General features: G+C 39.7%; 3 protein-coding genes across 16 annotated transcripts in view; all 3 read right to left on the bottom strand.

Annotated features, from left to right (window-relative positions):
- Window positions 1-5,905: 5,905 nt before the first annotated feature.
- On the bottom strand, window positions 5,906-7,578 carry fgfbp1a (fibroblast growth factor binding protein 1a). The gene is made up of 2 exons (XM_076739481.1): window positions 7,496-7,578; window positions 5,906-6,737 (listed from the first exon to the last, which is right to left on the bottom strand). Exon 2 carries the CDS (start codon window positions 6,716-6,718, stop codon window positions 6,086-6,088), a length of 633 nt encoding a protein of 210 aa, XP_076595596.1. The 5' UTR covers window positions 6,719-6,737; window positions 7,496-7,578; the 3' UTR covers window positions 5,906-6,085.
- A 1,627-nt stretch (window positions 7,579-9,205) lies between these two features.
- fgfbp2a (fibroblast growth factor binding protein 2a) lies at window positions 9,206-10,128 on the bottom strand. Its single transcript, XM_076738381.1, has 2 exons — window positions 9,452-10,128; window positions 9,206-9,253 (listed from the first exon to the last, which is right to left on the bottom strand). Exon 1 carries the CDS (start codon window positions 10,126-10,128, stop codon window positions 9,460-9,462), a length of 669 nt encoding a protein of 222 aa, XP_076594496.1. The 3' UTR covers window positions 9,206-9,253; window positions 9,452-9,459.
- Window positions 10,129-12,205: 2,077 nt separating this feature from the next.
- The window catches only part of prom1a (prominin 1a), a 77,246-nt gene continuing 73,415 nt past the window's right edge, over window positions 12,206-16,036 (bottom strand). For all 14 annotated transcript variants that reach the window (XM_076738356.1, XM_076738360.1, XM_076738357.1 and 11 more), the window contains 2 exons: window positions 15,842-15,874; window positions 12,206-15,294 (listed from right to left, as the gene is read on the bottom strand). Coding sequence is in view for 1 of the 14 variants with exons in the window: in XM_076738364.1 (XP_076594479.1) it covers window position 15,294; window positions 15,842-15,874 (34 nt within the window). In the remaining 13 variants the exon portion in view is untranslated. The remainder of the gene's footprint in view (window positions 15,295-15,841; window positions 15,875-16,036) is intronic.

Genomic DNA, 16,036 nt, shown 5'->3' with positions numbered 1-16,036 from the left:
AATTACTTCACTTTCTTGGAAGTGTACCACAGGGTGGCAGCGCAGTCTGAAATGAGCAGACCGTTTCTCCACAGTGTTTCCAGTCACTTAAGACATTTAAATAGCACTGAAATAAATACCACTTTATAATAATTAAACATTTTACTTAAGTCATATTTTTGAATTTATGTGGTCTGTCTCTTTAAATCTTCAGTCAATGTCAAGTTAGAAAAACTTGTTTACTTAACCAGAATTCAAAAACTACATTCAAATCGGTTCAAATTTAACTTTATTAGCTGTTATCTACTCACCACCTCATAATATTATCAATGAAGTATAAAAGTAGAACGTTTTTTTCCACACTGCTTGACTTGCAGTAAGCCATATGTATCGTCTTCTGTGATTCATCCCATTCAGTTGTATTTTATATCTTAACATTTCAATCTGAACTGCAGTTTAAAATAAAGTTGTGGGTTTGAAAAGTGCTTGTCCTCCACATTACAAACAAGGGTTTGCAGTAATATGAACCCATCAAAGTGTCGCTGGGGCTGAAGACATTAAAATATGAAATTATTATTTGATTTATGTCTCTGTGACACCAGCAGGATGCACACTGCAGCAGTTTCTCATGTTTTTAAAGATGCATTCGAGACAGGATGATAAACAACAGGCTTATTTACCTGCTACACTCGCACAGTTGTAAGTTTGGTCTAAGTTTGGTTTCATAAATGTATCCTAGCATTCACTCATACGTAGACCTATAAGCCTGAGCATAAGTGAGTATTTATAGACGTCTCTGTGGTTTGGAGCCCTCTCCTTATGTTCATAAAATCTCTGTCTGCCAGACGTTGTGTTACGTCTTCCAAAACCACCTTAAGTTTCAAGCTGGAAAATGTTTTCATGTATTGGCATGTTTTTCCGTAGAGGATTATGCTCTCTTTGCAGACGTGTATTAACTCCAATTCACTGCAAAACGACTCTCAATTGGACTGTGTGGTTATAGTCATTCAGATAAGGAGCAACGTTTGTTCTTCTGTTGCTGTCTGAGCTTTTAAACTCCTATATTATTGTGTTTCAGACTGACTGTGGTTTTTCAGCAGCTTCCTTGACAAACTGTATCACAATAAGATTTCCCAACTTGTTGAACTGGTGTGTGTGAAGATTCTCAGTCATCCAGGTCCTGGTAATCCAAGGTGGGTTGAATCTGGGGAAACTGGACTCGGTTGTGGATACAGGAAATCTTTTCAGCTCTCATGTGAGGGGCTTCTTCAGTTCTAACTGACTGCTGATGGGGAGTCCCAGTTAACCTCAAGGCCACTGATACCACTTGGTCAATTGTGCTCCTGACTATTGTAAATACAGTAAAATAAGGAAAAGATATTAAACATATGTTAAGTAACAAATAAGTAGTACTCTAATCATGAATCCTCTAATTTAAATGAAGTAAACCTGCTGAGTTGAAGTATTCCAGTTTTAATGCTTGTGTTTATTGAACCCTACTGAAATTTAACCTCTAAAAATAAAAATAATACAATTTCAACAAAACTGAATCTATGTGAATGTCTTAAGCACATCCGGAAGCACACTGAACAAAGGCACCACATAGTATAGGATTTACATTTCAATCAAATTCAAGAATATGAAGAGTCTATGCCGATTAGACCCCACCGTAACATCATCTTTAGGGGGTAGGGATGTACAGAGCAACCCCCTGATGGTGGTGGCGAAGCAGTGAACGAAGACGCTGAAGATGAGGATGGATGTGAGATGGAGCAGGACCTCTGATGAGCTCAGCGGACAAATGGGTGCTGAATGCAATGAGGGCCGGAGGTGAATGAGGATGGAGAAGGGCCACACTGATTTGACTGAAATGACAACCGGCAGAGAAGAACATGACTGTTTTAAGCATGAGACAGCAGCGAGATGATGGGCTCATGGTCGTGGAGAGATATGATTGGTTTAACAAGAAGAGTGAAGCACCCATGGTCAGCTGATGAAGGAAGCAGAACAGGAGAAGGGAGAGAGACTGTAAGTACTGAGTCAGCATGAGGATAGTCTTCCTGATTGAACTCCTGCTAAGCTTCATTAATCTACAATAAAGATAAGACTTTATTACTCAATTTTGTGTTAATGTGTTTCTTAATAGGTGCAACAGCTAAGGTCTGAACTGTGCTACAGCACAAAAGCACTGCTATGACACGCCTACAGTTTGGGTGGCTGATACAGTCGTTAATCAGTAGGAATGACTCAGCGCTTATGTGGCCAGTGGCTATGAGTTGTGACTGTCATAAATCACCGTGCTTTGTGCTGGACGCTCATTTCCACTGCAGGAAGTTGCTGTAAACCAGCCTGCAGTGTCACATTTCATTCTCTAATCCAAAATGATGGAGGTGTAGAGTTTTTCCACAGTTCAGTCCGGTTATATCACTTCCTTAGCAGAAGTCTCTGCTGTAATTCAGTCGCTCACTCGTCTCTGTTATGAAAATGTGACTTAATGATTTTTGTCGGTTATAGGCCAGTTGCAGTCGCAGTGCAGGTGGATGCTGATTTCCTTGTTGCACCACAAACTTATCAGTCTCATTTCACACTAACAATGTGATATTTGTGGCGTTTCATTAATTCCTTTCAGGTCTTTGTAATCTTGGCTCCACCAAGCTTAAAGCTCTTTACAAAGCAAATGCCCATTCACACACATACAAAGGCATTCATGGGAGCATGTAAGCCTGATTGTACACACACACACACACATTCACACTGTGCCAAATCTCCTTAGAGTCAGTCGTGCCGGAGTGCGTTCTCCCTACTTTCAGTTTGACCAAGGCCCACATCTCTCAGCCAATCAGGAGCCACAGGCGGTCAGGCCACCTGTAAGTCCACACCACCCAAAGGCCACTGAGGATGGATGTTTTGGCCCAGCCCATAAATACTGAAGGATATGAAGAGATTTAAAGTAACATGAAGTGCTAAACCTTAAACCCAACAGCAACACAGAGCAACACTGCTTACCAGAAACATTTTTAATACAAAAATCTCACCAACAGGAGCTCAAAAGAGTCACTGACAGTCCTAAATATCTACTGCCCAGTATGACCGATGACAGCAATGCATTTTCAGGTCTGTGTCTCTGGGAATTACATCCAAATTAGACAAATCCACACTTCACATTTATGTCCCGTGCAATTCAGTGACAATGCAAGACGTAGCCTGACCTTAATACAGTAAGATGGAAGCCAAAAATCAATAAATACTCTTTTCACAATGATTACAATAGCTTGATGTTTTGCTGTATCATCAGAAATGTTCCTCCAATAACTGTGGACATTTAATTATCCTTTGACATTTTCTCCGTGGAGATTCTTCCCTGGTGTGGATGTAAAAGACTGTTATCGCTCCCAGGTTGTCAAATACCAACATCTGTCACAAGGCCGAACACGGCAGTTTCACCGAAGAACCAGGTTCATGTCAGACAAAACAAAAAATGAACGTTGACTTACATATGTAGGATAATTTACAAGTACATAGGTAAATGTACTTTAACCCAAACCATGAGCTTTTTCTAAACTTAACCGAATGGTTTTGGTGCCTAAATCGAACCACACTGCAACATTACATTAAGCCTCTACAACATCAACAACATAGAGGAACACCTTTGCATCTCGGACACCATTAACTACAGTATATATTCACAATGCAGCACTTTACTGGATGTTTTCATCCAAATGCATGACCTGATTGTCCACTCACTGACGCATACAGTATGCTGTTGGACGGCAGTTCATTTTGTGTCTTTTTGCTGGACATAGTTGCTATTCTGAGGGGCAGAGTGTAGCAGCACTGAGCAGTTGGGGGTTATTGAGCTGCTCGAGGAAATGAGTGCAGGCAGAAGCACTTTTGCTCATAAAAATGATTGTGTATTGGAGCATAAAAGCTATTTTATCACCATTTTAAAACACTGCTGACAATGAACTCTTAATTCTCGTCAACATGTCCTGTGTAGTATATTTGTCATGGTTTACTGGCCTTTGAAAGGACGGTTGGTGCCTAATGCGAGACCGTTTTCAGCAGACGTGAACACTGCAGTTGGTCTTTAATCAAATATACAAAGCTGTTAAGTTGAGAATGAACAGGTGTTTTTCGGCCCTTCTGATGTTTTTATAGGAATTTAGCTCTGTTAAAGCACTGCTTTGCATCACATTTCACAAACTGCGCGGCACACTCAAAGTGTTTACAGCAGCTGGTGTCGCTGGAAGGAAAACTCCTCTGAATGTACATCTAAATTCTGCATTCCTGCAGTTATTTCGTGACCGCCCTCTAATTTACTTTTTGCTGCAGCCACATTGCTCCGTCTGCCTCAGCTGACGTTACGGGATTTCCTGCATCGCCCAGAATGCAACCTGCAGAGGGTCTGAACTTGATGGGCAATGCATTATGTTACAGCAGGAGATGGAGCTGAAATCATGAAGAAAAATGAGAGTCATTACCCCCTCTCAAATCGCAGCATGCTGCAGGGCTGCTCTGTTCCACTCTGTTGGAGCTGCTGGGTGGAGAAAGTTGTGTGTCTTTCTTGCTCAGAAATCTCTGTATGATTGTCTGAATGTTCATACTGACGCTTCACGCTGTTGTTAAAATTAGCTCCATCTTGACCAGCAACAGCTTTAAAGTCCAGCTTAAATATCATTACATCAATAATAGTGATCCAATAATAATATACTTTTACTTTTGACTTTAAATACATTTTGTTGCTGATACTTCTGAACTTTTACTTAAAGGCACAGCATGTTGTGTCTCTCAATCAAACAATAACAAAAGACGTCGTGTGATGATGTCATGAAGTAGGGTGGGCTCATGGGAGTTGTTGTCTTTAGTGTTCAACAGCCACCATTGCAGATGAAAATCTATCAGATGTGACTGAAGCATGTTTGCAGACGAGGTAATATATCAAAGTTTTATTGATGTTACATTAAGTCCCGTTCACTGACTCATCTGGTGTTTCCTGTGTTTCCATTGACAGGCGGCCAAATGAAATGCACCGTTACCTTGAGCAAAATTACAGACTTGTCTGGGTTTGAACCTTGTTGGAAACATTTGGGATAATGTAAGTACACAACTCAACAAAATATATAGGAAAGGTCATCGTTTGTAGACATTTAATGCAGATATGTTACATATTGTGTGTTCAAATTACATTTTGAATCCAGGACTTGCCCTTGTAGTGGAGTATTTTTTATATTGTGGCATTGCTGCTTTTATAAGTAAGTAAATGATTTATACTTCTACCACCACTGAAGGTTAGTGAGTTCCATTGATGAGCCCTGTGCAGCAATGCCAGCTACAGTACATTGACAGTCATGTCAGACGGTAATGAAGTTAATGTTGAAAGCAGCAGATCAACACTGTGAATCAAGGTTGTATTCTGAAACTGAAATGGAGTGGAATGGTGTAATGACCCTGTATAAATGCCAAACATAATCTAAAATTTTAAGTTTCATGCCAAATATTTTTGTTGTTAGTTATCTGGTATGCCTAACAAGACCCCGCTTCCCTTACTTTGATTTTGCAAGTTGAGCATGTGATGTTTTAATGGTTTCACACTGAGAATGTGGAGTCAGAGGCTTGTTCGTGCCAAAGTATGCAGGGCAAGGCTTCTAAAAATCACTCTGGTTCAATTACTGTGTCAATACCCAACATGCTCAAACTGCTAATCTCCCAGCAAATACCTTCAGCATGTGCGCACACATTTGGAAAAGACAGGAAGGGGCTTTGACATAAAAGAAACTGTTTTGAAAGGACAAGACAGGTTGCTTGTTTAAGTAGGTTTTTTGAATCAAGGATAAAAAGAGTATTATGGAAAATAAGCATTTACTGACATGAAAATGTGCACAAAGAGGGAAAGGGCAACTGACAAATCATGGGCAACATCAAAAGATAGATAGAAAAGGCATTTATTGAGGGATAGATCCCCTGTTAACAATGTGGAGAAATACTTCAAATGAGTACAATCTACTGAAAGTATTCTGTGAGAATATATCTGTGAAGAATCTATATTAAGTACAGATGAGACTGCATAGAGAGCTGAATTTATTTCAGTTCTTCACTTTTTGCTGCCTCAGCAATCATAATCCTGCACCATAGTAAAGAAGAATGTGCAAACACTCGACCAGGCGTCGTTGCAGTACTCCTCTGCCAGCTTCTTGTTGTTAGGCTGACAGGACTTGACAGCTCTGGGTAGAGGCCGTGGGGTGGAAGGTGAGTCAGTCTTCCTCCGTGCATCACGGAGTCTGAAATGAGCATCTCTGGCAGCTCCTCTGCACATACCTGCCCTGACCAACGCACTACTGTCCTGGCACAAATTCTTCTGCTTCTTCAGCGCCCTGGCCATTTGCTTCCAGTAAAGTTTGACGTTGGAGGTGTACTGGGGACACACAGCTGGTCTGGCGACGTACTCACAGCTGAACCTTCTGTCGCCCTTCTTGCAGGTGACTGTCAGGATGAAGAGGTCCTCACCTGTCGCTGCCCAGGAACACTCCGATTTGTCTTTGGTGACCATTTTGCCCTTAATTGGTCGTGCAGCGACGGATTTGGGTTGACGGCCCAGCTTTAGCCCTGGCCTGTCCTTCTGCTGTCCTCTGTCCACCCCTCTTCCTCTCCGTCCATGGCTCTTATGACAGCTGCTCAACATCAGCTGATGGGAAATACAAGCCAGGACCAGCAGGATGGTGACATTGGTGAGGAGAGCCATGAAATCAGCAAAACACACCCTGCACGAGGATAAATTCAGATTTAGATGTCGAAACTTAAATCCCTTTCATTTCCCTGCTTTAAAAGGAGACATTGTAATCCCTTATTATAACTACGTTTTAGAAGGAAATGGCTCATTTTCCTGTGAAGACATTGTGTGGGTACTCAAGGCTTAAGACAGTGACTCTGAAACAGAAAGGCAAGGTAAGATTTTTAGCATAGCTTCTTTCCAGGCAATCTGACATTCTTTACATAAGACATAAAAAGGCTTTAAGAAAAGGAATGAGTGAGACACAAGGCAATACAAAAAGTCACATAATTGGAATTTGAATAGAGAATGAAAATACATTTCTTAAGGAGTAATTCGAAAGATTCTGAGGAATAAGAAATCATGGTGATGTTAATATATTGGCCCAAACATTTATTAAAAAATGCCCATGGCAAAGAAAGTCTTCATCCTTGATTTAAAAGAAGCCTAGGATGAAACAGTCATAGTACATATAAAGTAAAAAAGACAATATTACATAAGTGTAGACACACTCTCTAACATAACAGAGATATAGCCGTTATACCACAAGGAATTTCATTAGATAAGTGACATGTAGGCCTTTAAATTTACAACAAGAATATATATGTATTATAACATAAAGGTAATAAAGAATACTGAAGCAAGTCGCAGCCACCACTAATGTACAAGTTCTATCACTTCACTGATACCAAAGTAATTAGGTTAGTAATCAGGTGGCACTGCAGATGAAACAGGAATGATTTAACTCACCTGAAGTTTTCAGAGTAAACTTCGGTTTACAGTCCTGACACCTGAGAGCTGAGAGTTGCCTTCACCTGCAGCTACAGTACGCTGCTGCAGAAAGAGCCTTCCCCTCCCCTTCACAAACACACATTAACACACACACACACACACACACACACACACACACACATACTTCTCCCCTTGTGAGGACACTCACTGACATAACGCATTCCCTGGCCCCTTACCCTAGCATTAACCACCACAACCCTCAAACAGCCCTTTGAAGGCGTGTCTAAAATTGAGGACCAGCCAAAAAATGTCCTCACTCCAAACGTCTTAAACACAAATTCGTCCTCACAAGGATAGCTGCACAAGTGCACACACTGCACACATGATTGGAGGGCTTGCAAACATTGTTGACTTCACATGAGTCAGCCATGGAAAGAGCAGTCTTTTAGAGGTATTTTGAGCAAACACACTGCCTGTAAAAGCTTTTTTTTTCCAGTAAAGCTTGTAAAGGCAGGCAAACCTCAGAACTAGAGATTATACTATAGAAGCCTTATATGCATTCTTTTTTAAACATGTAATTGTGATCAAACTATAGAAATAATTCTGGCAAATCAAAGTAAATTACACTATTAAAATCTAAATCTGCTTAACAACCAGTGCAGTGAGATAGTTTTGCTTAAAATTACACAGACCACTGTTCCTCATGGTCTCATGCACTGTGACATCTTAATTAAAACGTATTTAAAATAATCACAGTTGTATTTTTGCATAAACCTGTAAACACTAGATTTGTGTCGACTCAAAGTAATCTGTTTTGGCTGCTTCAGGAAGCACCACCTGCTTTATGTAAACCTCACTTTTAAGGCTTGATTTTAAACAAACGCCAATAACTCTGAGTCTTTTAAAACCTTCATTCGACCTTATGCTACTGCCGTGTGCTGAAGATAACATGACTTGAAATATCTTGGAACAAGCCAGATGTCCTTGGAGAAAATCACTGACTGACTGAACTTTGTGGTCTGTCTAACTGAAACAACAGCGGCACCCAAAGGTTAAATATGGTACAGCAGCTAATTCCACTATTAAGACATAATGTTACTAGCAGTCGTAGCCAATGTTGCTATTTTTATGCTATCAAATCTCACTTAACTCAGGACAATTAACTTTTTGCAAATTTTTTGTAGTTGTTGTCATCAAGAAGGCACAATAAAGCTACTCAACACACAGTAACTGAGAATAGTGTTTATTTATTTAACACAATCGTTTTCACATTCATCATATCTTCCTGTCAAATACACCAGTACAGAAATCACAGCCTTTTTCAGAGCAAAATAAAAACCATGGTCTTTCAAGCAATGTGATATTCAAGGTAATATTAAGTGATGCAAGAAGATTATATACAAGTAACAAACATAAATACAAATAAGTGACACCAATGAGTTGTGTGACTCTCCTGTCCTGACACATATATTGTTGTAATGATTTATGCAGCTACAAAAACCCTCTTAGTAGTAGTTGTATGCACACTGTGTGAACCATTTTGCAAAACATTTGTTCTTACACAATTAAGACCTTTTTTCTGCTGTTACATTTGGAAGATGATGCATGCAGAGTTCACTGAGAAATCCTGCTTTGGACGTCACAGCAGTACCACCTCTTCCCCTGAAGAGAGCGCTACAGTTCTTCTACCATGGACGAACAAACTTCTGGTCTGAAATTTCCCTCCCAGGGGCCTTTAATCAGACATCAGAAGCTATCTTCATCAGAATTTTAAATCTGTGAATATAACAGAGGAAGGGATTGTATATACAGTTGTAAATTATGCGCATCAGTATTTTGAGGAAAAAAGAATTTTGCACATGAATGCTGGAGGCAAACTTGAATCCTGCACTCCAACACAGAACACTTAGATTAGTCATGTAACAACATAATAAAGGCTGTGTGTTAATGAAGAGGCCCAGTGCTGAAACTCACCTTCCTCGTTAATTCCTAAACAAACCAATGATGAATGAGCAGATGCCTTGCAGTGACCTCCAGCAGTACTGCCGAGCTATCCTCTTAGCATTGCTCTCCTCGGGAGGTGTCGTTGGTTGTGGGCTTGTTCTCTGCGTGATCCTTACGCTTGGTGAGACGCGACTGGCTTTTGTGGAAGTTTGCCTTGCAGAATCAGGCCCTGTAGGTGCAGTAGGTCGAGGTCTTGCAGGCTGTGGTCTCGGGCTTGTCCTGGAAGGATCCTCTGGCCATGACCGGGAGAAGGAGGCAGATGAGAAGACCATCTGAGACTCTTCAGTTGCCTTCCTGCACATGTGCGGTTGGATCTGCCTTGGTGCCTGGCAGGCATTGCGGAGCTTTCTGAGGCCCCACATCATCTGGACGAAGAAGTGACGAGGGTTTTTGTTGTAGGAGCGGCAGGTGTAAGGCTTGCCCACGTATTCACACCAATAGGAGCGCTCATTGCTCTGGCACGACAGCCTCAGCCTGGTGTATTCCCTTTGGCCGGTGACGATCATGGTGCACAAGTCATTTTCCTTGGTTTTGAATTGGATGGGGTCATCCCAGATGCTTTGTCTTCGGCTGCCGTCGTTCTGAGCCTCAGCTGGTCGAAAGCAGCAGGCAAACAGTAGGAGCAGAGCGCTGGCCTGGGTCCACATGGTGTCAGACAGATGCTGAGTGGAAGAGGAGGAGAGTGGGACTGCTCGAGCTGAGGGCCCCTCCTGCTATTTATTGGCCATGCGAAGAATTCAGGTTACAAAAAATAAAAAGCAGACAGACTAAACTTGAATGGAAGGAGGAGGAGAGCAGTGACATGTAGTTATTGCCATCTGGAGAAAGCATGAGCTGCATGAGATGTTGATAGTGATGCTCATGTTCATCCAGGTGTCATGTAATATGAGTACAATACATAAAAAACCTGAGGAAGTAAATTATGTCAGTTGTATCTTAGGGAATAATTTTTCACACTCTTTTGTTGCCAGAGGGTTTATTTTTGGGTATGTTATCATGCAAACATCATAGTTTTCAACAATGCTCTTGTGTCTGCTGAGAAAGTTTCAATTAAAAAGTAATGTGGCACGTCTGTATACTCATGTAAACGAGCCTCCTGTTGCCCTCAAGTTCTTGCTTGTTTTAAATGGCAGTTGGAGCTCACCCCATGCAGCGGAGCCTATCATTTCCCTCCAAACATAAACACAATTAGACTGCACAACCACAAAGAAACGTGAGCAGAAGTCACTCACACATGGCCAACCAAGTTCAGCACAGAGTGTGGTGAGAAGTTGCTGTGCCAATTAAGAAAGAACAAGAAATGCCTGTGTAAGAGCAGGGGGGTTAGCATGGTTGTTAGGTCAGATAGTGGGGGTGGGGTAGGGTATGTCTTACGTGGCTTTATTTTCAGATCCATATGGAGAAAAAGGCCCCTTTGTGAGTAATTTGGGACTAGCAGTCAACACATCAGGAAGAGATTTAGCTTTACTAAGTGGACTGAAAAGAACTGTAGGTTTCCTGAACTTCACTTTTCAAAAAACATAATGTGTCATCTAATGGAAGCACTGTTCAAAAGTCTTCTTTCCCCTACTTCTTGAGTGTTAGTTTTCCCTTGAGATTGCAGCAAATTCACTGGCACATTGTAAATGCTTAGAATGCTGTTCGCTGGTGTGCATTATATTCAAAGCCTCCACCACATGCTGGTTCAGAGGAGAAACTTCCTTAACTTCTGGCACAGCGCAATACATCATTTTAACTTAACTTTAACTTAAAAAATAAATAAATAAATAAAATGAGACACTTAAAAGATAAAAGCTGTGTGTGTGTGCAACTGCAATAATAAATATTAATTTAAATAAAAATATAATGATGCTACTAAAATTACTTAATCTATAATGTAATGGGATATGTGACGTTTGCTGGCTCTCAACTAGTGAATTTTCCTCATGACAGAAAACAGTACTATGCATTTTAATTTGTGAGCCCTTTTCTCCAGAGCCTCTTAAAGTGCATGCTGTTAAAGCATTGGCGCTCTTGCTGGCATTGCTGGTGTATGGCTACATCAAACTAAAGATGGATTGCACATAAAGTAATGTATAACGTCTGTAGAATCTGGGAAATAACCATTCCAGCAAGTTTGAAGTGCAAATAAACACAATAAAAGAGATTTCTTCTGAACCACTGCTTATGTTTTAGAAGTTTTTTTGCCTCTTAAACAAGACTATTCAGAAGTAGGAATGAGTTGGAATGTGGTTTTGCTGCTGGTGTTTATTCACGTACTGTTTGGTGCCTGAGAAAACCTCAGGACGAACCTTCTGGTAGGAAATAATCATCTCGTCTTGAAAATAGCTGACCAGTAAGACAACCAAGCGGGTTCTGGCCAGCAGTGGACTCACCATATAAGAATGTGGACTGTTGTGTTAAGTCTTAAGATACACTAGGAGCAAGAAAACACATTAACAACTATCATTAATATCTTATCATATTTTCATAGCACACTATTTTAAGATATAGTTTTATTTATATACAATTCCCCCTTCTTTCCATGCACTTTTTTTCTTTTTGCTTTACCAAATTAAAAAAAAACTTTCAATTTTGTTCCTCATTGGATTTAAGTGAAATATGTTACCCAAAAATGTATTCAAGGCACTGTTATCTTTATAATGACAACCTGTTTGTCATTCTTAGAAAGGCGCTAAAATGTACACTGAAAAAAAAAAAAAAAGACAGTGAAATAACAATGAATAGAATTTCAAAGTTTATTCACAATTTATACACTCTCTTTTCACCACCACATAAAAAGTTTCTCTTCAGTGGCTCCATCAGTGTCCAACTTTGGAGCATCACAGTTCAAACCAGCTACCACTGACAGCATCCATCCAGAGTCTGGAAAGGCCTACACCATATCTAGTTCAAGCACTTAGTAAAATCAGACTGTTTTTCTCCCAAGAATGGTCACATCCAGACTCTAGCATACAAGAAAACCAATGATAGTCCTGTCAAAGTGATCACACAGATTCTCAAAAATGTCCATCTTAACAAAAAAATGGGTACTGAAATGTAAAGTAAAAGAGCTGTCTATTAATCCAATGCTAACTGGAGCCATTTTAAATTTATACCACAGTAAGAATTCATTCTGAAGACTGATATATACAGCATGTGTGGCACAATGCTTATGTATACTATTACTACATATGCTGTAGTATAGGCCTACAGTACTGTAGTAGTAAGTGAGCTAGCCTACTGTATGTAGAACAGCATAGTTAGCTAGTTTTCTAGCTGTAGCTAACTAGCCTATATTGTTTGTGGTGCCTAAAAAGATCAAAGTTATAAGCTATTCCTTTTGATTTATGAAATTAGTTCATTAGTTTATGTGATGTAAAATAAAAATGGTCGTTCAAAAGGAATTAAGTACAGAAGATTAAATATTTTCTGTAGTTTTCAATGCTAATTATTTGGTTTTGTTGGATCAAGTGACACAACTTTGATGCTAACGGTAGGGGATCAAAAAGATAGCATCAAAGTTACTTCAGAATTGTGTCAGCCCTTTCTTAAAATACAGTGAAAATACTGAAATGTACTTATTCATTTAATCTTGTTGATAGCTTTTTTTTTTTTTTGATTAAACATAAAATCATACTTTTTAGTACTGTAAACCCTTACATTTGGTACGGTAAGGTTCTTACTGTAGGTTAGCTTTTTCTGCTATTGCACTGTTAGCATACTCAGAGACAACTAGCGAGACGTGTAAAATTCTGTTAGGATGGACATTTTTTTCACAGTGCGCATCAATACCATCAACTGTGTAAAGCATTCTACTGGTTTTCTACTATTTGATTGACAGTGCTCACTTGTCCCATGAGTGGATTGTCTAATTTTCCACCATCATTACTACACTGACAGCAGCTGCAAATCTAACCTGTAAACATGGAGGCGGGGTGGGTGAGATAACTGGATTGGCCTGCCCAATGTGTTAGTGACAGAGTTCAGCATATTCCTCAGCCAACATCAACAAGTAATACAAAATAAAAAAGAGCTCTTGAATACATTCACTCGTTCAATCATTTTTAAATGTATCCATAGCTACTGTGGGTTTTTAGAAAGCAGAAACAAAATAAGCACATAATTGATAGATCACTAAAAGACCTGAGACCTACAGTAAAAAAAACAATTTGGCTTGAGAAAGTGTTTCTCCACTTGAAAAGTATCATCACTATGAAAGCAAGACAGATCTCAGATAAAATTAGTCAACTCAACATGATAGCTTGTGTTGTTAGTTCATCATCTATGGAACAATCTATGAGCCTGACACTTTTATCATAGCGTGTGATATTTAAGAATGCTCTGACTTTATCATGTGAATTAAAGGGAAAATCCACCCCAAATACTTACACTGTTGGTAAAATGGTATTTGGACACATTTCTTGATTGATTTTGGTGTTTGGTGGTGTGTTGTTGGACAAACATTGATGCCAGGATGTTGTGGACAGATATTTCCAGCACTGCTACAATGGGGATGTGCTTCTTAGCTGTTTAAAAAGTGGTACCCAACCTGGGAAGGTGGCTCCCTAAATGGCCCCGAGATAAATCTGAGGGGTCCCCAAAATGATTAATGAGTAAAAATATAATTCTGTTGCGCATAATGAACTATAAATACAAGATTTCAGGTGTCAAAACTATTCAAATGATTCGATATGTGCATGGAAAATCACTCTTTGGTTAAACTTCTTACCACTCATTGACACATATAACCTGTGAGGAGGGGGTGCAACTACAAAGTAATTTTAAAGGGTAACTTAGCAAAACATTTGGGAACCACCAGTCCCCATTCCAAAAAAAAAATACTGTAATATGTAAAAAGAAACACTGAAATCAGTCTTAGTAGACCTGAATGCAGCAACAAGCCACACTTTGTCTTTTTTATAATAATTTCAGGCTTGTTTAAAGGCATTCTGGGAACTGTAGGAAATAGGTTAAGGAAAAATGGGTATCCTAAAAAAAAGTGAAACAGTATATTTGAAATGCAATACCACAAAATATCTCATTGTGCACATTTAATATCACAGACAGGTGATTTTTAACGGCGTAAGAGCATCCATGGGTGGATTTTCCCTGTGAGAAGGAGCACATCTGTCAAAATGCCAGGGTGACACGAACATCTGAAAGGCAACCAGTCATTTGCAATTTTCCCAAAACCAGCCAATCTCTGGATGTTTTGTAATATTGTAAACATTTTTAAGAAGTCATGCTAAATTTCGGTCATACTGACCTCAAAAATCCACCTGGGAACAACCTGTTTCTGTATTTTTTTTACTCCTTAGTTCAAATCATCCAGTTCTCAGACATTGAAATACTGCACAGCTACTAACTCACACGCGCTGCTTGTGTTGAACGCCATACATCCATTCGACGTGCAGGAGAAACAGCTCACCATGACCTTCCAGTGACCTTTCAGCCACCGTCTTCTTAAGCACAAACAAATACATTAAAATGAACAGGCATCACAGTTATTGTCGTGTCCTCTTGCTGAATGTGTTTTCAGCTTGGTTTTGTGTCGGAACAAATGTAAACGCAGACACAGCAGTCCTTTGAAAAATGCAGAACAAGCCTGGCTCAGATTGATGCTGAGGGAGAAGAGTTTGATGTCCTGCAGGCAGAGTTTCTGGGAGACGAGGGAGCAGGTAACTGTGCTGTAGGCTACGATCTGCCTGGTTGAGGAGGTTGAGTTGATCGCTAGAGATAGAAACACCCAAAGGGCTTTGTGTGTTGTTTTGTTGTAAGGAAGCCAGCTTTTATTGAGCTTCTTCTGGTCTGAGGGGTCATGAAAGAAACATCTTGAAAATAGATGGAGCAAAAGGAAGGTTTTGATTAGTAAACTCAGAATATAATGGATGTATTTGGACATTGCTTCACAGATTATTGCACACATTGCTGCACTTTTGTACCAATTTACCAACCTTTTCTTAACTCTGTGTCAGTGCTCTCTAACATAATGATTTCTGTAATCCTGTCAGGAAAACTACACAGGCTAATCACATAAACCAGCACTAATCAATGCTCTATCAAGTCTTGAAATTAAATAAATAAGAAACTTTTTTTTTTCATTATTGAGCCTTTTCTTGATGCTGGAAATCCATTCAAGTGAAACTGCTTTGAAATGCAAAATTGCTACAAACTCTCGTTTGGCAGACTTTTTTATTAGGGAAAACATGATTTTCAGACTTGATAAATTACCTGTTAAATGTTAACATCAATGGTTCTGAGCCATTGTATTTGTTATTGATCTGGGAATCAGAGCCCATTCTGCTGCTGGATCAATTCTAGCAGATTCAACTAAATGGCCGCAATCTAAAATGTAAAACTGCAAGAAGGCAAACTTACTATGGTGTGTTTTCGTTCCAGTTTTCGAGGGCACTAGGAAGGCAAATATTGGAGAAAAATGAGTTAGATTTTGTAAGTATTTAGTTAATAATTCAAAACTTGCTGTATTGCCATTTTCTTTTGAACGGCCCAGGAGATTAATGTGGCTCTGGCTGTGTTGTGAAATAACAGACATGAGTGCAGCCAGTGAAGCTT

The sequence above is a fragment of the Chaetodon auriga genome, chromosome 9 (assembly GCF_051107435.1).
Source record: "Chaetodon auriga isolate fChaAug3 chromosome 9, fChaAug3.hap1, whole genome shotgun sequence".
Lineage (NCBI taxonomy): Eukaryota > Metazoa > Chordata > Actinopteri > Chaetodontiformes > Chaetodontidae > Chaetodon > Chaetodon auriga.
The sequence above is the reverse complement of the archived record's forward strand: the minus strand, read 5'-3'. Positions and strand labels throughout refer to the sequence as shown.

Excerpts from the sequence above, each read along its gene's own strand:
- fgfbp2a (XM_076738381.1), bottom strand. The coding sequence starts at position 10,128 with ATGTGGACCCAGGCCAGCGCTCTGCTCCTACTGTTTGCCTGCTGCTTT.
- fgfbp1a (XM_076739481.1), bottom strand. The coding sequence starts at position 6,718 with ATGGCTCTCCTCACCAATGTCACCATCCTGCTGGTCCTGGCTTGTATT.